This window comes from Plasmodium berghei, assembly GCF_900002375.2.
Source record: "Plasmodium berghei ANKA genome assembly, chromosome: 4".
Lineage (NCBI taxonomy): Eukaryota > Apicomplexa > Aconoidasida > Haemosporida > Plasmodiidae > Plasmodium > Plasmodium berghei.
In genome coordinates this window covers 420,472-445,833 of record NC_036162.2, presented here as the reverse complement: position 1 = coordinate 445,833, position 25,362 = coordinate 420,472, and the positions used below count along the sequence as shown (strand labels likewise).

The 25,362-nt window shown below is 19.9% G+C and overlaps 8 protein-coding genes across 8 annotated transcripts; 5 read left to right on the top strand and 3 right to left on the bottom strand.

The window, feature by feature from the left end:
* Window positions 1-4,624: 4,624 nt before the first annotated feature.
* PBANKA_0412400 (RING finger protein RNF1, putative) lies at window positions 4,625-7,387 on the top strand (the record flags this gene model as incomplete). Its single annotated transcript, XM_034568166.1, has 1 exon — window positions 4,625-7,387. The coding sequence occupies one exon, from the start codon at window positions 4,625-4,627 to the stop codon at window positions 7,385-7,387; it is 2,763 nt and encodes a 920-aa protein (XP_034420183.1).
* Window positions 7,388-8,135: 748 nt separating this feature from the next.
* On the bottom strand, window positions 8,136-8,834 carry PBANKA_0412300 (conserved protein, unknown function; the record flags this gene model as incomplete). The annotated part of the gene is made up of 1 exon (XM_034568165.1): window positions 8,136-8,834. The coding sequence occupies one exon, from the start codon at window positions 8,832-8,834 to the stop codon at window positions 8,136-8,138; it is 699 nt and encodes a 232-aa protein (XP_034420182.1).
* A 1,321-nt stretch (window positions 8,835-10,155) lies between these two features.
* Window positions 10,156-11,037, bottom strand: PBANKA_0412200 (conserved Plasmodium protein, unknown function; the record flags this gene model as incomplete). Its single annotated transcript, XM_034568164.1, has 2 exons — window positions 10,156-10,914; window positions 11,008-11,037. 2 exons carry the CDS (start codon window positions 11,035-11,037, stop codon window positions 10,156-10,158), a joined length of 789 nt encoding a protein of 262 aa, XP_034420181.1.
* A 3,032-nt stretch (window positions 11,038-14,069) lies between these two features.
* On the top strand, window positions 14,070-14,996 carry PBANKA_0412100 (serine/threonine protein phosphatase 6; the record flags this gene model as incomplete). The annotated part of the gene is made up of 1 exon (XM_034568163.1): window positions 14,070-14,996. The coding sequence occupies one exon, from the start codon at window positions 14,070-14,072 to the stop codon at window positions 14,994-14,996; it is 927 nt and encodes a 308-aa protein (XP_034420180.1).
* Window positions 14,997-16,107: 1,111 nt separating this feature from the next.
* On the top strand, window positions 16,108-17,241 carry PBANKA_0412000 (DER1-like protein, putative; the record flags this gene model as incomplete). The annotated part of the gene is made up of 1 exon (XM_034568162.1): window positions 16,108-17,241. One exon carries the CDS (start codon window positions 16,108-16,110, stop codon window positions 17,239-17,241), a length of 1,134 nt encoding a protein of 377 aa, XP_034420179.1.
* Window positions 17,242-17,481: 240 nt separating this feature from the next.
* PBANKA_0411950 (conserved Plasmodium protein, unknown function) lies at window positions 17,482-21,408 on the top strand (the record flags this gene model as incomplete). The annotated part of the gene is made up of 1 exon (XM_034568161.1): window positions 17,482-21,408. The coding sequence occupies one exon, from the start codon at window positions 17,482-17,484 to the stop codon at window positions 21,406-21,408; it is 3,927 nt and encodes a 1,308-aa protein (XP_034420178.1).
* A 246-nt stretch (window positions 21,409-21,654) lies between these two features.
* On the bottom strand, window positions 21,655-22,893 carry PBANKA_0411900 (conserved Plasmodium protein, unknown function; the record flags this gene model as incomplete). The annotated part of the gene is made up of 1 exon (XM_034568159.1): window positions 21,655-22,893. The coding sequence occupies one exon, from the start codon at window positions 22,891-22,893 to the stop codon at window positions 21,655-21,657; it is 1,239 nt and encodes a 412-aa protein (XP_034420177.1).
* Window positions 22,894-23,497: 604 nt separating this feature from the next.
* On the top strand, window positions 23,498-25,089 carry PBANKA_0411800 (vesicle transport v-SNARE protein, putative; the record flags this gene model as incomplete). Its single annotated transcript, XM_034568158.1, has 8 exons — window positions 23,498-23,588; window positions 23,700-23,752; window positions 24,012-24,074; window positions 24,192-24,266; window positions 24,427-24,497; window positions 24,606-24,631; window positions 24,732-24,793; window positions 24,937-25,089. The coding sequence occupies 8 exons, from the start codon at window positions 23,498-23,500 to the stop codon at window positions 25,087-25,089; spliced, it is 594 nt and encodes a 197-aa protein (XP_034420176.1).
* Window positions 25,090-25,362: the final 273 nt, after the last annotated feature.

The following is a 25,362-nucleotide window of genomic DNA, read 5'->3' as shown; positions in this document are numbered from 1 at the left end:
ATAATTTCTTCAGGAATATATAAGATAAAATTGCTCAAAATTCTTTAGTCATTAAATTAAAATATTATAACAAGTACATATATTTTTTCAGGAATTTTATTTAATCTTGATAAATTATTCAAATTATAATATATTTTATTATATATTAATAACGCAAATATAATTTCTAATAAAATTATTAATTATAAACAATATTTATAAAAAATAATATCATAAATATAATAAGTTAATTTAATATTATAAAATATAGTAATAATATTTATAAAAATTAATAATATTAATATAATAATTTCAATTTAATATTAATGTTAAATAAATATAATTGTAAATTAATATAATATTATATTAATAATAATTAATTAAAAATATTAAAATTAAATTATATATATAATAATTAATATATTATACATGATAAAATATAATTTAATTATTAATATTGTTTTTACATAAGTATTAAAATATAAATTTATTTTATTAAATATATTATATTATTATTTTAATTTTAGTCAATATATTAAAATATAATAAATAATATATAATTTATATAAATAATTAAATTATTAAATAATATAATAATTAATATTAATAAATAATATAATAATTAATATTAATAAAATATATAATAAATAATTAATTCAAGTTATTAATAAAAAATTATATATAAAATAAATAAATATTTAATAAATTAATAAAATTATATTATATAATAAATAATTAATTAATATTAATAAAATATATATTAAATAAATTAATAAATTTTATAGATATTATTTAAATTAATTAATATTTATAATTTAAATAATAAATCATTATAAATATTAAATAATAACATAATTTAATTAATATAAACAACTTAAATCCATTAATATATTATATTTTTTAATTTATTTATTATAATTAAATTATTATTTACCAATTAATTATTTAATTAATTTTATTTATATTAAATAACCTATTTTGGTTTTTTATATTATCATAATTAATATTTAATCATATATATTTTTAATTGTAATTAATATTTAATTGTCTATATTTGATTTAATTATATTACTTTTATTTTTAATTGTAATTAATATTTAATTATATATTATTTTTAATTGTAATTAATATTTAATTGTCTATATTTGATTTAATTATATTACTTTTATTTTTAATTGTAATTAATATTTAATTATATATTATTTTTAATTGTCTATATTTTATTTAATTATATTATTTTTATTTATTATTATAATTTTGTTTTATATTAATTTAAATAATATATTATTATTTTTAACTTATAATATTATTATATTTTTGCATATTTATATTAATATATAACTTATATGTTTTTTATCTATTTATAATATAAATTTTATATTATTTTTAATTTATTTTTATGAAATAAGTTTTATATCCCAAATTCCTGTTTTATTTTTTGAACACACATTTTTCTATTATAATATATATTATATATAACGAATGCAAAATATAGCGAGATACACGAATGTTATGACCTGGAAGCAGTTTATGGTTTTAGAAATTGATATACTCAGAAAATTAAGAAAACTATATAAAGGTTGTTTCTTTAACAAATTTTTATATATAGTATTTTGAATTATATGATGAAAATAATGATCATTCCGTGATATTAATTTTTATTGCTAATTTGCTTAATATTTATGAATTTAGGAATGTAAAACTTTGCATCAATATTTAATGATTTTTCACTTGTATGAAATGTTTCAGCGTCTAATGTAAGAAAACTAAATTTATAGGAATTATTATAACATCATTATTCTTTTATTTCAACTCTGAATTTTAAAAATATTTAATATTGTTTTAAATAAATAATTTAAAAATAACGATACATTTACTTCATGTTTAATAATATTTGTTTGTGGAATATACAAGTTATCCCTTTGTTTTTTGCCCTTAAATGATGAATATTATAATACAAAAAACAAATATTTAATGCATATCATATGTTTTAAAAATGTCTATCATAATTCATTGAACCCATATAGATGAACTTATAGTATTAATAATATAATTATAAAAATGAAAATAAAGGCATCTCTTTATATAATAATATGGTGTAAATATTCTTTCTATTTTTTTCGATTTCATGATTAAACTATTTGAATAATTTTTTAATATGATGATCGAACATTTAATCAAACTTTGTTATTCAACAATTTTTTATCATAATGCTTTTATATAACTGGTTTCATATTGTATTTATGTTTAATTCCAGCATATTGCATTTGGATTACATATTATTCATTGTTTGGTTTGCATCTTAATATTAATTTTTCATACAGACAATACAAAATAAATTAAAATTAACACCTATAAATGTATATATCTTTGGTTATGATCATTCCTTTTATGGAGTATTTTTAATTCTAACGTTTTAAATATAATCCTTACGATTATTTCATAAATTTCCTTTAGTAAATATATCTATAAAATAAGGGAATATAATATTACAAATTTTACATATTTTTTTAGAAAAATCTATATTTAACTTAAAGCTTGTCTAAAAAATGTAAATCATATTCATATGGAATATCATTCTTAAATATTAAAATAAGACATTGGAAAAAACTTTGTCATATTCCATAATCTTATTATAAACACCTATTATAAATGTAAACTCTCGTAAAAAATATTTGTAAATATACAAAATGAATGGTATAATGAAATTAAGAAAGCAAATTAATGTTCTATATTTTGAATGCTTATTTCCTATTGATAAAAAATTATATAGTAGTGTATACGGTAGATTATATCTAATTTTCTTTGAACAAGTTATTTTTAAGGCAATATATTTTTTGTAAATTAATCAAAATATTCAGAAAATTATTATTCAAGTAATATATATTTTTCGAATAGCCAATTTTAAATGTAAATTAAGTACATAGTTACTAAAACACATACAACTGTTATACAGAGACAAATATTTTAGAAACACCTAAATTTAAAAAACGAAATTGGACAATTTTACTTTCCCTGTGAAATTATTTTATGATTCGAAACGGAATGAAATTTTTGGATGAACTATCTAATTGCTAAAAATAAAAATTGGTAGAATTAATTTTAATTTAAAATATATTGTCTTTATCATTATGAATGTACATTTGTTTTACCAATGATATTTGATTCTACTTATTCTTTATTTTGATAGTAAATATATTTTCAAATATATATCCATGAAATATACATATAATTTTTAATATGAAAAATTAAGTTTATGGTATCTATTTCCCTAAATATATATTTAAAAATAGTAAAAACATTTACATAATGAACATAGGATACATTTGTTCATTTTTTGTGAGTTAATAAACAATGTTTTATTTTAAAAATAAGCATTTATTTTGTTATAAAAAACTTCTACATGTGAAATACCTTTTCATATATATATTTGTAAAAAAATGTTTCAATTGTAATAAAAAAAAATATAATTTATTTTATTAATTTACAGAAGTTTGTTTGCATCTGTTCGTTTCATTAAAATGGACAAAAATATAAAAACATTTTTAAAATATAAGTTGTTTATGCTGTAATGTAAAAATACAATATTATTTTAATGGAACCACAAAGATAGAAACACTTATTTGTGGCTAATTTAACAATTATTATATATATATATATATATGAAAATGCTTTATTAATGTTGTTATTTCCCATTGGCAAATAAGCTTTTATAATAACAAATTTGGAAAAGCATATATATTAACGTAACATAAAACTCATAGAACTTATCGGTTTTATTATTTAAATTCCAAATATTATAAAATTATGATCTTTAGTAAATATATATAAAAAAGATATCCACAACACAAAGCTGAGGTGCGAGGAAAAACGAACCATAAAAAAATAGCCTTTTAATTTTTTTTTATGCATGAACCATAATAAAAAATATGAATTTTAAATACAATTTTTTTAATAACTAATAAGTTTATGATCAACATATATCTATATATTACATTGTTTGCAACTATGCAATATTTAAAATTTGAAGAATATCCCAACATTTTTATGTTTTAGTAATTCCTAAGTTATATGTACATTTTTTTTAATATGAACCAAATAAAAATATCGTAAAAAATATGTTAATAAAAAAATACTATCACGAATATGTAACATGCATATTGTGGAAAAATACACAATAAGCATTTAGAACAAGTATTTGAATATTTATGCAACATTTGTTTATTTTACAATTATATACCTTTTTTAATATTTTTACAAAAATCCTTGAATAAAAATATAAAAAAAAATTTTGAAGGTAATAGATAACAATATTTATATATTATAAGCATATATACACTATTTACTACATTTATATTATGACTATCTGATATAACCCAATTTGTTCACTATAAAGCGATATAAAAGTATTGCAATCTTTATATAGTTAATTTTTTTATCACATATTATGAATTTTTAATATATTTGAAATAATAAATTTTTTGTACCAAAAGTATATGTAATTTTATTTGACTACATATTTTGTAAATGTCTATAAAGAATAAAAAATATAAGAAATTCATTAATGAATTTCTTTTTATGAGTAATGTATAAATAAATATATATATGTAAGCATAAATATAAATACATATAGAAAATAAAAATCATGAATTATTTGGAAGCAAATTTAAATGAAAACATTGAAATATCCACTGATGATAATGAAACTGAAATAAATGCAGAAATTTTGAGAAATAAACATATCAACGACAATATAATTAATGAAGCGAATTCAACTGTTGATGTTTCAAATAAAATTTATTCATTTGAACAAACGAATATTAAGCAAGAAATTCAAAATGAGTTTTCTGAATTAAGCGAAGGAAAAAACGAAAATAGTGTAGACATAAATTCAAATTCCATTTGTAATCATAGGGATATATTATATTCTCCAGAAAACTGTGAGGGAAAAAATTCACAAAATTTAGAAGAAAGCGAAGCTGAATTACTTCCTTTAAAAATGGAAATAGAAAGTAATAATAACATTTGCAATCCTATTTATGATGAAAATAATGGCAATACTGTTGACAGTATAAATGATCCATCTAATAATGATAAAAACTCAAATAATGCTATGGATTGTAGCTATGACCATGAGAATAATAATACTAAACTGAATGATGATGACATATATACAACATGTAATATATGTTTAGATGTAATGGAAAAAGCAATTTTGAATGACCATTTATATGCACATATGTTAGAATCTGGTAGAGAGCCAAATAAAGAACATTTTGAGCATAGAAGAAAAAATGTTATAAACCTCGATGCATTTGCACTAAAAGATAAAAAAAATAACAATAACTTTAGTATAAAAAAAAAAAATGACATTGAATCTGCATCAAAATGCATATTTAGTCATAACCAGGAGTATAATAATAATTCAGATGAATTATTAAATAATGATATTGATGAGAATAATAAATTATCTATTATTTATAATTATAATTCAAATATTGAAGAACTAAAGAAAAATATAAATAGATCATTGGGTCGTAATAAAGGAAGTACTAATCAAATTCTAGATTCATCAAACAATAATACAATTGCTAACGATAAAAATACAAGTTCAAGAGATATAAATGAAATAGAAAAAAAAGAAACAATTATGTTCATTGCACCCGGAAATGATACCATAATTGATAACTATTTATCTCTTATAAAAGAATCATTTTCTACTATTTTTTATAATCCAGATGAGCCATCAAGTATTAAAAGTAATATTATTGACAATAATTTATATCGTGGCATAAATAAAGACAATTATAAAAATATTGTTAATAGTATATATTCCATGATGAATTGTTTAAAGACAAGTATAAATAAGATTAAAAATATACCTGATATTTGTATTAATAATATAAACAATGATATAGGGAGATATGTGAATAAGGCAATGGATTGTATAATGAAAGATATAAATAATATAACAAAGAAAAATATCTCTAATATAAATACTAATGAAACTATTGATGCTGAAGTATTAAACAAAAAATTAAATAAAATATACAAAAAACTATATAATATATATAAAAAAATTAATTATGCATTACAAAATTGTCAAAATAATTTAACTAATATTAATAATTCTTCAAGGGAGATTAACCCTTCCCCTATTGCTTGTAATGATGACATTAATGGTACCAATAACAGAAGTAATAGAAGCGATATTATTAGTAATGATAATGAAAATAACATAAACATAAATAATGATAGAAATAGAGAAGATATATTTTCAAATGAAAATATAAATAGAAATTTTATAAATTCTTCAAATGTACATCATTTTAATCATTCTGCAAATTTTTATAATCATAATTCTTTTAACGAAAGAAGAAGGGTGAATGATGTGAATTATCTATACTCAAATTTAGTACACAAATATCCTTACATTTGTGAAAATCCATTATTTTCCCATTTTGATAATAATTCAAATAATATTTGGCCTATAAGAAGAGTAACAAACACCATTACACATAATATGCAATCAAATAGCATAAATACAAACACTATCAATAATATGAACATTCCAACCATAAATAATGTAAATAATGTGAACCGTGTAAATAATACTAGTAATATAGATAGAAACACTTGGGGAAATTTAGCTAATAATTACGAACCACTCGGTATTATAGATCCTCACATGAACAATAATATATTAATAGTAGAAAGAGCACATAATAGACACAATATTAATGGTTACACAAGTAATAATACTACTAATAGACCCAATAATAATAACATAAATGATATAGAGAATTATGTCAATGGTTATAACAATGATAGAAACATAAGAACTACCTTTAACAGAAACAATATAAATGTTAGCAGGACAACGCTTGTAAATAACATTGGAACTACCAACAGAAATAACAATACAACAAATTATGTATTTAATGGAAATAATAATGTTAGGGCAGTAAATTATGTAATCGGAAACTCAAATAACCATAACATATCAAACAACACAGATAGAATGCATCATAATTATTTAGGTAGAAATATTATAGTTGAACAAGTATTAACAATAAATCATGAAGATAATGGGAATATAAATACAAATTTAAGAGTAAACAATAATATTTTATACAATGAAAGAGTGCAACATGAAAATATAAATCAAAACGCATATCATTCTACAGTGCTTAAAGAGAAAATCGATTTTTTAGTTGTTCCTTTTGATACAAAAAAAAATAAGAACAATAACTTAAAATTGTGTTCCATATGTTATGAAAATTATAAACATAATGAACCCTTAATATTCTTGCCATGCACACATAATTATCATAAAGAATGTATAATTGAATGGATTAATAAAAAATTGACTTGTCCTATTTGCAAAATTAATCTAAAATCCTTTTAAAAATAAAATGCAGTTATATACTTGAAGTAAAATCTTTTGTAATAAATGCTTTTCACATTTTTAATATAAAATTTTGTATATAATTTTTTTTACAGTATTCGATTCTATATCATTATTATTTCATAAATATAACATATGTTATTTTATTTATTATATAGTTTCCCCATTGTTTTATATGCATTCACACTATATGTGTATTCTTTATAGAATTTTTTTAATTGTAAGAACTTCCTAAAAATTTAAAGTTTAATAGTTTTTAAAAAATATACAAATACGATAAAAAGCGCTGTATTCATAAATACAAATATATATATGCAAAAATATATAAAACAAATAATACATAGCAGGATTATGTAATACTAATAAAACAAATAATTTATAAAATTATTCGACATATTTAGTTCACCAAAAAAAACGATGAAAAAAGGGAACGGCTCGGATAAGTGGTTTACTTTAAAATTTTTATATTTTTATAATTTTGATTTATATTTTTGATTGGAAACGAGAGATGTATAATAACTATACATTTTAATTCTTACATAAAATTTATTTTTTCTTCATTACATCAAAAAAATGTATGGATATATGGATAATATACGTATCGTTTTGCTATTTAATATGAACAAATATATCTTAAACAACACACATTATATTTTGTTGGATATGCTTTGAGTAATTATGTTATAAAATGGACAATATAACCAAAAAAAGCACCAAAGGTGAAAATAATAGTGCATATCCATAAATACTACATATTATTTGTCCTTTTTTTTTTTTTTTTGTCTTTTTCCTTTTTATGTTTTATAAGTTTCTTGATATGATCATATTTACTTTTGCCTTTTTTACCAAGTTTTGATGAATTATTTATATGAATGCGCTCGCGTGTGTTCCTTTGAAATATGTCATTTTTTTGAGAAAATTTATCATCGTGCTTACTATATGACTTATTATAGTCATAATATCTTTGTTCATTTTTCAATTCTTGCATTTGATTATTGGTAAAAGGTAATTTTTTTTGTTTATTTAAAAACCATTCTTTTTCGTTATTCTTTATTTTATCAAAATCTGAAATAATTTTGGCATTACTATTCTTATCATAAATACAGTTCACTCCATTAAAATTTTGATCATTATAAATATAATGTCCTTTTTTAATTAAAAAATTTTCATGCATTTTATTTCTTTTGGTTATTTCTTTTTCTTCTTCTGCAAATAAGTTTATGTGTTCATTTTGCTCAGTTGTACTTTTTTTTTCATTATTATTCAAAATGTTATCTTTCAATTGAGTAATAGTATTTTCAAATTCGTATTTATTTTTTTCTCTCTGTTTTGCTTCCTCTTCTTTTATAAGTTTGTTTTCATCATAGTTTACTTTGTATTGTACATCTTTCCTATAAACATTCCATTTTTTTTGTGGAAGGATGTTTAATCCACCATGTCCCCCCATTATGTCTGTTGGTATAAAGAAAATGAAAATCAAAATAAATAATAAAAAGGTTTTATTCGCAATTTTTATGTTCCTTTCCCATGTTATTTTATAATAATATACTTAAATTATATCAACATTCATACTTCTCTAGTATTGTTTTTTTACTATCATTTTGTTTAACATATGATTGCATTTATATTAAAATATATTTGAGTTTTGTATAAATGGTAACAATTACGCCTTTTTTTATTTTTCTTCAATGGTCACATTTATCAAAAAAAACTTTCAAAACATGTTTTTGATAATATCCACTTTTCTTTCGTTTTTTTGCTATATTATATTTTTTTATTATTTTAAGTTTTTAAATAAAAATTATTTATTCGGAACAAAAAATTTAACTTCATTTCAAAGCATAAATATTTATCCATATATATGTATAAATATGTATTTATTGGCGCATATAATGTTCCCAATTTATTATAAATGCTTCATTTGTTTAATTTTAAAATGAACTTTATTCATGATGAAATTATTATTATTACTATATATATATATTAAATATATTTATTGATTATTTATCCTAGTTTTTATCAAAAGCGCAATTTATTGGGTTACTACATACTGTATAAAACTATATAATTTCAAATATAAACATAATATATTTTAATATAAGACATTTTAATATTTATACTCCTTTATATAATAATGTTTGATGAAATATATATAAAAACTTTAGCATAACAAAATTAACTCTTCCTTATTCGATATATATTTAACGAAACAAGGAAGTATCAGTTTATGTTCATATATTTTAGGTTTAAGATTTTCAAAAGTTTTAAAAAATTGCATACACACATTCAAATGCATATATAACATATAGGATTAAAGAAATTAACTTGATTAACTTTTTAAAACTATATTGTATATTCCTATATACACATTCATAATAATATTTTGTGATATAAAATTTTCTTTATTTTTATTGTAAAAAATTGTCTATATATATATTTAATTTATGTGGAAGAGTTACATATAATTTTAAATTAAGAGTTTATTTGGATGTAAACAAATGGGCCAAAAAACATTAAAAAAATAATCAAAGTAAAATAATAATATTATTAGGAATAAATAATAATACATTAATAAAAAATTTCATATATATCACTAAATACTAAAAGGTGAAAAAAAATATGTATACATAAATATGCTTATGACATATTTCAAAGTCAAAAAAAATTAATAAATTATAAAATAAAAGTAGTACATCGAATAAAATAAGTACTAGTATATGGTATTGCTCAAAAGCACAAAATAAAAAAATCATACACATGTAGGAATTTTAATCGTCCCATTCACCATTATTTGGTGAAATTGATCTAATTATTGAAAAATCATTATATCCACAATTTTGACACGCATAATAATCTCCCATTTTAAAACCATTTGGATTAACAAATTTACAAGTTCTGCATTTTATAATAAATTTTTTATCAACCTTTGCATTAAATCTTTTTCTTTTTTTTCCTTTATTTTTTGATTTGCTCCTATTATTTTTATTTCGAAAATTAACTTTTCTATATAGGTGTAAGGATTCGTGATTAGATGAAGAAGAGTTTGTTTCACTTCCCATTCCCTTTTTATCATCATCTTGAATTGTTTTATGTAAATGGTTATCACGCTCATATGAAAAACGCTTTTCTAAAATATTTCTCAGTTCATCAGCATCAATTCTACACGTTTTTAATTTTTTCAAATAGTGTTGAAAGGAATTTTTATTATTATAAAAATCATGGCATCTCTTATGTTGGATATTTTGGTTAAATTTTATATTCATACAATTATTATCGTTTAATTCTTCATTCCCAGAATAATGCTTAGGTAAATAGTTATTATTAACATTATTTTTTATATAATTAACATTAGAGTGACAGTTATTATTTATGTTATTGTTATCAATTATGTTAGTACCATTATTAATATAATTATAATTATAATTATTATTACTATTTATATTTGTTTTATCATCATATACAACACTGTTGTGTGGTTTTAATTTCACTACTTGGGGGTAGTTTTCTTCTATTATATTTATTTCGTCCTAAAAGTCATGAATGAAAAAAAAACATTATGTATAAAATATATCATGTGTATATTATAACAAAACATGTATATAATCAACATATATTACTACCTCATTTCCATATGAAAAATTTGAATTCATTTTAAGGTCTATTTATTGATGTCATTTAAAATACGTTTGAAATTGTATATTAATTGAAATATTAAATTATATGCATGTAAATATATTTTACAATACGTTTTAAAAACAAAAACTATATTAATTATTTACATAACCACGCGCATATAATGTTATTCAATTCACATAGGTACATATACATATGTATGATATGTTTTACCCTTAAACAAAAAGTAAAATATTTTTGTTATGCAAAAAAATATATAATCTAATTTGATTTCTAAATGGTATGAATTAATTATATAAAATATATGTTTTTCATTTTAAAAGATCAATCTAATATATTTACATTAAGACTTATTTAAAAGATATACAAAGATAAATACATGCTATATATAATTGTTAATTTAATTAAAATTTATTTAAGTTTAAAACATAAACATACAATTATTATATTAGGCATTTATTAAATATGAAATAGTAATATGAATAATTTTTTTAAAAGCATAAATTCATATTAAATAATTTCTTTTAATAAATACGTAGAATATATAAGTATATGTACTTGGTGCTGGAAATATAAAATTTATTTATCAAAAAAACTTATAAAAAAACGAAGCAAAATATTATAAATATATTGTATTTTTTTAACAATAAATAAATATGTACCCATACGAAAAACGAACAATATCACATTTACGTAATGCATGTAATAACAATATAGTAATGATGAATTTGTAACATTTATATTTATATTCATATTATATATTATAAAAATTTAAACACCAGAAAAAAGAAGGTTAAAAATGTAACTTTTTTTTTACTTTGAAAACAATATAATATATTTATATAAATCATATATTTGGGGTCTGGTTATGTCGCGATTCTTGAGTTGTATTTTATTTTAAGCTTATTAACACTGCTAACAAAAATTGTTTATGGACTTAAAAATTTTTTATTGTAATAAAAATCGTTGATCAAGTAAAAATTATAATTATATATATTATTATGTACAATAATTATTTTTTATAAAAATTATAGCATCCCTTCGTTCACGCCTCCTCTCTTTCCCTTTTGATTTTTTTTTTTTTTTTTCTCTCTCTCTCTCTCTCTCTATATATATATATATATATATTTATTTATTTAAAGAGGTGGAAAAAACAACATATTTACATATTTTTATTTTCGGGCACACATACCCATATTTCATTAACTATTTTCGCACATGCTAACATATAAAAAAAAATTAACATCACTGTCCCCTTTGTGTTAAGCATATTTTATTAAACACATATTAAGAGTTTTTTTAAATAAAGACAGAGAAGTAAACGTGAATTTATGTATAAAAAATAAAACAGTATAGAAAAAATAAATTCCCAAAGAGCTTATTGATAAAATAGTCTCATTTTCTTTATAAGACCTGAATCGAGATTTTTTTTATTTCATATATATAACAATTACAAACATATATATAATACCAAATGCATGGAAAATACATTATATCATCGCTTATAAACAAAAAATATTACACATGAAAAACATCTAAAAGGATGTGTGTGTGCATAAATATAGGAACATGTTAAAGTATACTTATTATTTGATTTTAGAAATTTGTCTTTTATTTTCATCGTTCGTTAGTATACCAAAAAAGCGTTTTATATGTATATAACTATATATTTTACTATTATGAACAAAATATATAATGATATTAATATTCTTTATACGCATATATGGAAATAGAGTTTATTATAAATCTTTCTGATGTTTTTTTTTAATTTATTTAAAGTTTTTCATATTGAATTATGTTTCCTCGTATCAATAGTAAAAAAGAAGTAAAACAATATTATTATATAAAATACCACATGTTAGCTATATGAAAATTACTAAACAAATATATTATTAGTAAACATATAAAATATAATTAGTTATAAACTATGTTTTTTCTGTTAGTATTTAAGGAAATAACTATGAATTAAAACATTTTTACATTATTTAATTATACTCGTCACCTTTGTTAATACATTTTAAAATTTGTATAATCATAATATGAAATACCAAAAACATTAAAATATTTTATAAACGATTTTATTTACCTTGCAATTAACTTGATATGATTATGAAAAAAAAATACATAAACATAATTTTATTGTTTATAGACGAAAAAAATATATCTGTATTTTATAATACTATTTTAATTTATATATATTAAAATGAGACTACTTAGAATAGTATGCACTGTGATAATATATTATAATTGTGTTTAAAATATTGTATTATTTTATAGTACCCCAAAAGGCAGGAAACATAATATAGTAAATATATATTATGCATATATAATAATTTTTACTTTTTTTTTGCATACTAAATTTATAAAAAAAAATAATAAAATAAATAAAACATAATGTTATATATTATTATATTTGAATAAAATGCAACACATGCTATTACTACTATTTTATTTTTATTAAATATAGTACTTTAAATTAATAGTTCGTAATATTATTACAATTAACCATTTTTTATAAAATAACGCGCAAATAGCCTTAACATGCTGCCTTAAGGAATATTTTATTCATTTTCTGTTTTTGTTTGTTTTTTTTCTCCATACCGAAAACTATATATTATTATTTATTTTATCATTATATTTTTTACGTTGTATCTGTTAGTTTGCATTAAAATTTATCGCTTCATAATTTTAATGATGCGAAATAGGAGCATCATAGCATTTATATGAACCCTTGATCATATATACATATGTATGAAAAACAATTATAAGTTTATGTAGATATACCTCATATTTGTGAAGATTTGTTTTTATATATACATAATATTTTTTCTATGTTTCTAAAGAGACATCTATATGCATATATTACACTTCTAAATATATGTATAAAAGTTATATTTTTATAAACATCATTACCATATATATATGGTTATATAGTTATATCTGACGTATACATAGGGAGAATTCTGCAAAACGTCCACTTCTTTTAAAATGTTTAAAGAAAAATTCCCTTTATTGCACTTTAAGATTATATAATAGTCAAAATAATATAATGACTAGGGGAGACGAAAAAAAATGGATTGAGCAGTTACGCATGAACCCACCAAAGTTGCTAGATGAAGATGATTTGAGATTTGTATGTCAAAAAGTTAAGGAAATTCTAATAGAAGAGAATAATGTTCAATCTATAAGTACACCAGTAATAATATGTGGAGATATACATGGACAATTTTTTGATTTATTAGAATTATTTGATGTTGGTGGAGATATTATGACTAATGACTATATTTTTTTAGGTGATTATGTAGATAGAGGTTATAATAGCGTAGAAACATTTGAATATTTATTATTATTAAAATTATTATTTCCTAAAAATATAACATTATTACGAGGTAATCATGAAAGTAGACAAATAACTACAGTTTATGGATTCTATGATGAATGTTTTAAAAAATATGGCAATGCAAATGCTTGGAAATATTGCACAGATATTTTTGATTATTTAACACTAGCAGCTCTTGTTGATAATCAAATATTTTGTGTCCATGGAGGTTTATCTCCAGAAATTAAATTAATAGATCAACTTCGATTAATAAATCGAGTTCAAGAAATACCTCATGAAGGTGCCTTTGGCGATATTATGTGGTCAGACCCAGATGAAGTAGAAGATTGGGTAGCCAATCCAAGAGGAGCTGGGTGGTTATTTGGGCCAAAAGTCACGAAAAAATTTAATTATATTAATAATCTTGAATTAATAGCTAGAGCTCATCAACTAGCCATGGAGGGGTATCGATATATGTTTGACGATTCTACAATTATTACTGTTTGGTCAGCTCCAAACTATTGTTATAGATGTGGAAACGTTGCAGCAATTATGAGAATTGATGAAAATATGAATAGGCAAATGCTAATATTTAAGGATACTCTCGATTCAAGAAATTCAGTGAAAAATAAAGCGACCATTCCGTATTTTTTATAGCATTTATTTTTTTACTTTTAATAGTGAAAAAACGTGCGGTTTGGGTAGCATTGAAGTTTATTTATAACAACCGAGTGCTATAATTTTAAAAAATATTTAAACAGTAATATAATCAAGTTTGTTTTACTACTCATTTATGTTTCTATATTTTATGATGCGAATTTTTTTTATCATATATATGTTTTTATTTTTATCATATTTTACTTATTCGTTATTTTTTATAGTGAATAGGTACCATTTCTTGTAATTAATTACTTCTCCTATACACTTTTTTTTTGAATTTTATGAGTTTCATCTTATGCTCTTTTAATTTATTATAATATCACACTATATCTTAGTGCTTTATTTAATTATAAATTTATTTTCCCATTTTTTTCATCATGCTCTACTTTTAAATTTCCTAGGTTTGATTCTTAAAAAACAAACACAATATAAATATATAACATATATTTATATATTTATTTAATTTTTTTGATATTATTAAACAGTATGCAACAATAAGTGTTATTCCTCATCATATGAGTTAGCACTCATGCACATGTGGGAGTGAATATTATTTAAAAAAGCATTCATTTTAAAATTTTTAATATGCATATTTATCTCTAAAAATTCAACGATGTATGGACATAATTAATGTGTATTTATATCGTTACTTTTTTTATAATAAAATTTACAACATTATTAGAGATTCTTTCTTTTTCCATTTTTTATTGAAATAATTTTTTTATCCAAGACAAAAAAATTAGAAGATTTATTGTTTTATCATTTTGTCAATATTTTTGCATGTATCCTTATTACTAGTTTGCCTCGCTACTACATTTTATTAATACTATATAAATAAATATGTATATTATTTTTTTTTAACGGGCATATGGCTATTAGTGTAAATAGGATAAATATAAAAATTTACTTCTTAAAAAATATATTTTTTTAATTATGAAAAATATATATTTTTCTAAAAATTGTTTACAATTATAATAATGAAACACAGTACACGATTCAAATGTGGGGGGTTAACACATTCTTTTTAAATGAAGTATAATAAAAAAGAAAAAGGACGAAATAAAAGTTGGAAAAATATCATAAAAAAAGAGACTAGTTAAAATAGAAGATGGTTGTATCCAAATTTTTATTTTTTTTAAGCTTAATTGCTAGTGTGGGGTACTATTATTATTGTGACGCTAAAGTTTGTGTAAATGATATTTCAAGTCAGCTGTTAAAAAATATTTCGTTTAAAAATACTATAAGAAATGATAGTAAGATCAAAGGGCAAAATATATGTTATAATTTTAGGAAGGAAAAGAAAAGCATTTTGAAAAAAAAAATAAAAAAAAAATATTCATTGAATTATTCTAAAGGATGTATACAAAAAAAAAAAAAGTATAATTTATATTTTTTAAATTCATCAAAATTTACTGATATAAAAGAAAACGTTAAAGCGTGGTTTAATTTGGACTATATAGAAAATCATTATGCTTATTCCTATATAAAATCCTTTGCTCGAATACCCCCTATTACAAAAATATATTTGATAAACACCTTTATATTAAGTGTTTTAATTCATTTAAACAAAAATGTTTATAAATATATTTTATATGATTTTGATAAAATTTTTAAAAACGGGGAAATATGGAGATTAGTAACACCCTATTTTTATATAGGAAATTTATATTTACAATATATTTTAATGTTTAATTATTTAAATATATATATGTCAGCAGTTGAAATAGCACATTATAAAAACCCAGAAGATTTTTTAATTTTTCTTACATATGGTTATATATCAAATATTTTGTTTACTATAATTGCCAGTATGTACAATGAAAATGTTATGGACTTGAAAAAATATATACACAAAATAATAAATTTAATTATTACTATTCCTTCTAATAATAATAAAGACGATAAAAAATTAGTACAAAAAGAAACTTATAATCATTTAGGTTATGTTTTTTCAACATATATATTATATTATTGGAGTCGAATAAACGAAGGTTCTTTAATTAATTGTTTTGATCTATTTTTCATTAAAGCAGAATATATCCCTTTTTTTTTTGTTATACAAAACATTTTATTATATAACGAGTTTTCTTTTTTCGAAGTTGCTTCCATATTATCAAGTTATACTTTTTTTACATATGAAAAATATTTAAAATCAAATTTTTTAAGGGATTTATTCAGAGGGTTCCTTAAATCCATTCGAGTCTACCCTATGTACAATATGTACAAAGAGGAGTATGAATAAGGATATAAAAGGGGGATATACAAGAATAGGCCAAATCGAAATTGATATGAGTAATAATTATATTGGAAGGGAAAGGAATTGATATATTTATTTATAAATCTGAACATATAGACATAATAACGAGGAATATACATATATATATACATATTTTGTTTAATATATTGGGTTTTAATAAACCATTTATTTAATACCATATTTTGTACTATTACAAGGGAATGAAATATATGGAAAGAAAAAAAAATGAAGGGTAAATGCATAGTCAAATATTTTAAAAGTATAATTGAAAAAAATACACACACTACAATATATTTTCAAGTAAAAAGACAGTTTATTAATGTACCTAAATTAAAAACATTACAATGTATGGAAATTGAAAATGTGAGAAAGCATGCAGAATTGTGTCAAAAAAAAAATATAAAAACAAAATATATTTGGGATAATATATTATACACACTTGTATTGAAATTGTGTAATAACGAAATAAAAAATTATGTAGATTTTATGATTATATTAAAATTATTAAGTAAATATATTTCTTTAGAAGAAAAGGTATTAAATTTTATATGCGAAAAATTAGAGCATGAAATGTATAAACTAGCAATAAGAGAATTAAGCTTACTTTTATTAATATTAAAAAAAAATAAATATGATAATGCTTATTTTATTAATTTAATTACTAAATCAATTTTAATGAGAATGAATAAAAATATGTCTTATAAAGACTTATCTTTAATAATTTATAGTTTGTCAAAAAATATACATATAACTGAAAAAGTATATACAAATGATATGTTTAATTTAACTATTTTAAAAATTTATAATGAATTTCAAAATATAAATTTCCATTCTTTGTCATTATTTTTTTATTCTTATAGTTTATATTTTTTGAACAATACTAATTATTTAAATTCGTTTTTTTATATTATTAAAAATTTTATAAAAATTATCAAAAAAAACATTTATCACTTTAATTCAACAGATTTGATGTTTACATATATATCAACATTACACATTTATAATTCATTCATTAAAACAAATATTTCTCCAAATTGTGATGATAATAATATTTCTTTTATTACCCCCTCAAAAAATATACAACTTTCGAGCTTTAATTTGTTATGTACTAATGTAAAGAAATTACAAAATAAATCAAATAGTGAGAAGGAAAACATCAACTTACAAACTTGTTATGAAGAAAATTCAATCATAAACATTAATAAGAATTCTATAATAAACTCAAAATGTGATTTATCAAATAATCAAATAACTTCAGCTAACTGTTTAGCTAATAAAGAGCTGAAGGAAAATAAATTGAGACAAACAAATTCGGAATTAGAATCAAACAAAATAGAACTAACAAATTACGAAAAAAATGGTGAAAAAAATAAACAAACTCTAGAAGATTTAATGAAAACTATACATACAGTAATTGTAGAAAAATTAAAAAGTTTCAAAATCGAGGAAGTTATAAATATTTTATTTGCGTCCTTAAATAGAAATTTTACGATTAATAAAAAATATTTCAATGTTTTTAAGAAACGAAGAATAAATATAAATGATTACATTAATGTTTACATAAAATCTGATTATAAAGAATTTGAAACAGTTCAAGAAAAATTTGCATCAAATAAAGAAGACAAAATATCGAGTATAGGAATACATAATAACTCAGCAAATGAAACATATGATGATAATTATATATTACGAATTGTTAATCCAAATTTAGATACTGATAATTTTACTAATATAATAATAGATGAAATAATTTATCGAAATGAATGCTTAAGTATAAAGCAAATAGTTTTATTACTTTATTTGTTAAGGAAATCAAATTTGATGTTTATAAGATTTGAAAAAATAATATTAAAACGATTAGTTTGTTTAGAAAAACAATTAAATAAAAATGAAGTTATGTTTATATATCAGCACCTCTTTTTAAGGACATGCTTATTTGATGAGTTAAAAAATTACCCTATAAAAATTTCTGAGCAAGCAGAAAATAATTTCTTAATTTATGTTGATAAAAATAACGAAAAGGAAGATGAATGGAAATATGAAAACAAAAAAAATGACAATGACAATGACAAAGAAAATGAAAAATGTCTTATTAATAGTGAGCAAAATACAGAACACAAGACTTATATGATTGATGATCCGCTTTATTTAGAAAAAAAAAAAAAACGAGACAAAATAAAAATATTCGTACATAATAATTACATTTCTAAATATCCTGCTTATGCTATATGTAATGATCATTACGAAAATTGCTTAAATGAAAAAAAAAATAATATGAAATATTTTATAGATTTTATAAAATTGAAAAAAGAAATAGAAAAAAATATAATTTCAAAGGAAATCGGATTAACACATAACCAAATGGAAAAATTGAAAAAAAATTCCAACAATAATGAAATTCAGGGAGGTAGACAAACTGATGAATCTCATAGTATCATAAATAGTCATTTCAGTACTAATGTTGAAAAAACATATGATAATATTTTATCTCCAAACAAAGCAAATATTCTTAATAATAGAGAAGAAACATATAAAGGAATTTTTTTTAATTTATATTTAGATATCTATAAAATAGTTAGTATAAAGTTATTACACAATTTAAAAAATGAAAAACTATCGAACTATGATATTATTGACATATTATGCATTTATGAAAAATTAAATGTACGAGATTATAGAATTATAAAATATATGTATAATTTAAAAAAGGATATTTTATATATGCCTAATAATTATATAATAAAAATTATGAACATAATTTTAAAGTTTAATTTATATAGTATATTAAAATATTTAAATATTAATCAAATAATCGAATTTATTAATTTTAACTCGATAAATGAATGTCTTGACTTTTTACTATTAACTGGTATGTTACAATTACGTAATGACATTTGCCCAAATTCAAAAAATAATGTATTATCCTTAAATGCTAAAAATATGATTTGTTACCTTTTAAAAAATATTAATCAAGTAAAAAATTTAAATAAAATTCAAAAAATTAACCTAACAAAAGTTTATAATTTTTTGCCTTTAAAATTTTATAAATTATTTAAAAATTATGGAAATATTCCAAGTATAAATAAAATATTGAATGAGGAAAAAGAAAATAGCAATTTTTTGTCAAATAATTTATTACACACATTATGTGGAAAAATTCCAGAAAATAACTTAAAAAGCATTGTCACTTTTAATGTAGATGATATAAACTTAAAATGTGTGGGTATTGAAACGTGTAATTACTATATAGAAGGTATGAAACATATTAAAACATTAAATTATCTTAAAAAATATAGCATTTCAAAAGATTATTTAAATACGTTTAGAGATATTAAAGATGAAATATATCAAGATCTTTTATTAATGTATAATACAAATTTAGAAATATATAAAAATATTAACATTTCAAATTTTATGTTTCCATTAGCTATTAATTTACTAACTATAAATAATAATGAGCAAATAAATAAGGACGGAAATCTAATCAAATTAAAAAAAAATGATCATCATAAATATATTAACGGTATTATTGAATTAAATAAAAAAAATTTTCTTATTATTGACATTTTATATAATTATAATTTTTATTATTCACTAAATAGTAATAAAGAAAGTCAACTAAAAAAAAATAATGTATACATATCTTACTATAGTAGTCATATAAATAAAAATAATAAAAGAATACTCAATTATAAGAAATATATTATGTATAAGTTGATCAAAAAAAGAGGATACAATTATATTTCTATTGATGCTAAAACTTATGTGAAAAATAAAAAAATAAATTTCGATAATAGTTTAAATAAAAATTATATAAACAATTTAATATTCGATTTAATGAAAAGACAAAAAAACAAAAATGTTTATTCTATGCAGAGAAATAAAAACTCTTTTAAAACTCATAAAATATTATCCTTTCATTTAAAAAATCAAATAAATAAAAAAATTAATTCGATAAAAAGGGTTCGTCAATTTTCACATCCATCATTTTATATGCAAAATAAAAGGAAAAAGATGAGAAAAAGAAAAACATATATGGAAGAAAAAACTAATATAATGAATATTGTTGACGAAATAGAACAAGCTAAGACAACAGGGAAGCTACCATCAAATCATTTGTATAAGCTAAGAAACATGTTCCAGTATGCGTAATTCGTTATGCTCTGATTATTTTATGTTATTTTACTTAATTTTATTTTAATTTTTTTTGGTTACAACATTGCTAATTTGCTACCTTTCTTTTTTGTGTATCTTTGTTTGCTCAAATTATAAAAAAATGTCTATTCTTAAAGTATGAAAAACAAAAAGCCCTTAAATCAAAATAGGGAATATTTTTGTTTATAATTATATGTAAAAAATGTGCATGATAATGAAAAAGGCTCTCCTTTTTTCTCTACATTATGAATTTTTTAATTTTGCAAAAATATTGTTTATATATGAAGTAAAGAAAATAAAAATATACATTATATCCATTTTAATAATATACAAACTCTTTTTAATATAATTTATTATGGAAATGACATGATATATTTTATAATTTTTTTTTTTTGTTAATACATTTTTAATAATATCATTTGAGTTGTTACTATTTATACTGTCTATATCATTATAATCATTTTCTAAATATAATATAGTTTTTAAAAGTTTTAAATTTGTTGAACTAATTATTTCCACGCCCCTTTCTTTATGCGTTTTCATTTTTTTAATTAGCAAATGAAAATTGTCTAAAAAGTTAATATATTGTTTCTTTAATTTCGTTGAGGATAAATATATATGTTTCTTATTTTTTATATAAACTTTGCTTATTATTTTTTTTTTTTTTATTAAATTATTTTTCATTTTTTCTATATTTAATATGTAATTTAAATTGTTATTTTGTTCTAAATTTTCTTTTTCTTGTTTCAGTTGTTTAAAATCTAAATTTGGAAGAATAGAATAAAAATATTTATCTAAGTAGACATACAAATTATTTTTTTGAAATTGTAGACAAATATCATTATTTCTATCTTCATTTATATTCTTACTTTCATTGAAAATATCATTGTTGTTTTTGTTTTTAGTAAACAATTTATAATTTTTGTAATTATGCTTTTGTTTTTTTCTCCCTCTATTTCGACGACAATAATATATGCATATACTTCTTTTCCTTTTTTTATTATCATTAATTTTATGCTTATAATTTACAATTTTGTTTTGGATAGATATATTCCATTTTTTACGTAAAATAAAATATATTTTTTCAGGGTTATACATAAATGATTTTAGTAGCGTGTGAGTATGATATTCATTGAATGTTGTACAATAAGTATCATTATATTCATTTTTTAATGATTTGGAATAATTTTTTTTTTCATAATATGCATTTATGTCTGCAATATGCTTTCTTAACTTTTTATATTCTTTTTTAATTTTTTTTTTTTTCATAATTTTCTTTTTTTTTATATATCCAAAATGTGTGTAATATTCATCTTTTTCAAGTACTCGTATAAACAAGTATCTAAATATATTGTCCCTCTTTTTTTTTTTTTCCTTTTTTATTTTCCTCTTAGTGTGTAAATTTGTTTGCAAGGAAATAAGCAAATTATACTTAGATTCAAACAATTCATGAAGTAAATCAATACAAAGGTTTTCTAGCATTTTATAATAAAAAAGGAAAATTATAATTATAATGAAAAGAGAAAAATTATTAATCTCATTTTTATTTCAATCTCTATACGTATTTATGCGCATCCTTTAAAATGTCACTAAACATGAAAAGAAAAATACACCTAAGCACATTTACAAAACGAAAAAAATAATTTTCGAAAAATATCATAAATTCCCTACACAACTTTCTGCATATAAGCAGAAAAATATACGAAATAGTAACACGTAATTTCACTATTAAACTTTATTTAAACTATTTAAACAATTTAAATATTATGCATTTTTTAAAAGTAAAAAAATATTTATCTCGGAAAAAAAATATTTTAGGGAATGAAATTAGTGCTTGAGGAAAAAAGCAACAATTGATTGCTGAAAATAACTTAAAATAAAAATTGTAAATACAATGAATTGCAAATTAGAAAAATATTGAGAATAATTTTCTTTTATTTTAGTTATATGTAACATAAAAATTTGCTAAGTACCAGCATGCATATTGTTATGATACACTTATTATATTATTTAGTGATTTTGTTAAATATATAGTTACATTTTATATAGAATAGTATATACTATAGTTTGTAAAACACTGAAAAAAATGATAGCTTACTCAGAATATCTTGACGAATATACAGCAGACTTAAACACATATTTACATAAAATAAAGCATTTAATTTATAACATTAAAAGTTTGAAAATAGAAAAAAAAAAATAAAAAAGTTTAATAAGAACATACCAATCTATAGTATATAACTAAATACATAAAACCATTTTTTATTTTTATTTTTTTAATATTTTAGATAAACAGGATTATAATAAAATTCGCGAATATATTACAGAGTCTGAAAAATGTGTATAAAAATAAAAATATATTAAAATTACACCGTTATATATTCCCATCTATTTTTTAATTTATTTTTTCATGTGCTGTTTTTATTCATATATAATTATTTCAATAAATTTATATATACATATAAATTATTGATGTACTAATTTATATTCTTCATTTTGATTTTTATATTTGATTTTTATATTTTCTGTTTTCATTTTTCTATTTTATATTTTTATATTTTCTACTTTCCTGTTTTACTATTACTACCGATTTAAACCAGATAAAACAAATCACCGTCGAAACGAATAGTTTACCAAAAGGATCTCATAAAATATTTGAAGAAGTATAAACCCAATTTTATTTTATTATATAAATAAAGATAAAAAAAACAATCATAATATAAAAAAGAAGAGAAAATATACAGTTTGATATCCATTTTATTATATTTTTTCCTCTATAGATTAATAAATATAATTCAGACCTAAAAAAATATAAAAATATTTTAGAAAAAATGGATCGTGACTATTATTCTGAAGTACTGAAAATCAAAAAAACGAAAAAAAATATATTCAAAATTTTATGAAAAACCCATTTATTAGTTATAATTAAATCAACCTTTATTTTAGTTACATTTTCATGCCTATTTTTATTTCCATTCTTTATGACACTTATTTTTATTCTATATATTTACTTAGATTAACGACAGAGAATATGACTTAGCAAAAAAATATATTGAGGGAACAAATTTCCTAGATGAATCTGAAAGGTATAAAAATATATATTAGATTGTATTTTATTAACTAAAATCAAATTTTTTTTTTATGCAACAATAACATATTTTGGTCTAATTTTATTCCGTTTTTCTTTTTTTTAGGAGAGCTCAAGATGTCGAAGATATGGGTTAAGATATTAATTCGTCATTTTTACAGCCTTCTCATATATATATATTCCCACTATGTTTTATACTATATATTTATCGCCTTTTTCAATTTTCTTATAGGATATACAATAATGAGTGAATTAACCTCTCAAAGGGCTACACTTTTAAAAACTAAACGACATGTAATGCATACATCCATCCATCTATCCATCCGCGAGTTTACATGTTTCTCATTTATTATGACATGAATATTTTTCATCCATAAAATCTTTAATGACGTACACACTATATATATATTAAAATTTTTTATTATTTTTTTTTTTAGGTTGATGAAACCAGACACGAACAAAGTAGAATAAAAAGAATAATGTTGAGTATATATAATAACAAGATAATATATAAATATTTATTGATAGTAATAATAATATTGTTGGCAATAGCAAATGTTGGTGTTATCATTTACAAGATAAGGCGTTGATTATTTTCACCCCCCTTAAAACATTGATTTGTTTTTTTTATTTTTATATAGTTTTTAATTATAAAGTTAGTAGTTTAATATGTTATAAATTAACACGTAGGATATCAACCTAACGAGTTATATATATTAATAAGTTAAAAAAAATGACAAAAGTCTAATAATTAAATATATTATGTACATGCTATTATTCATACCTGGCCATTTACACCTATTTGTATATATAGAAAAATTTATGCAAAAATTTAAGTATTAATTAATTTTTTTTGTGTGTAT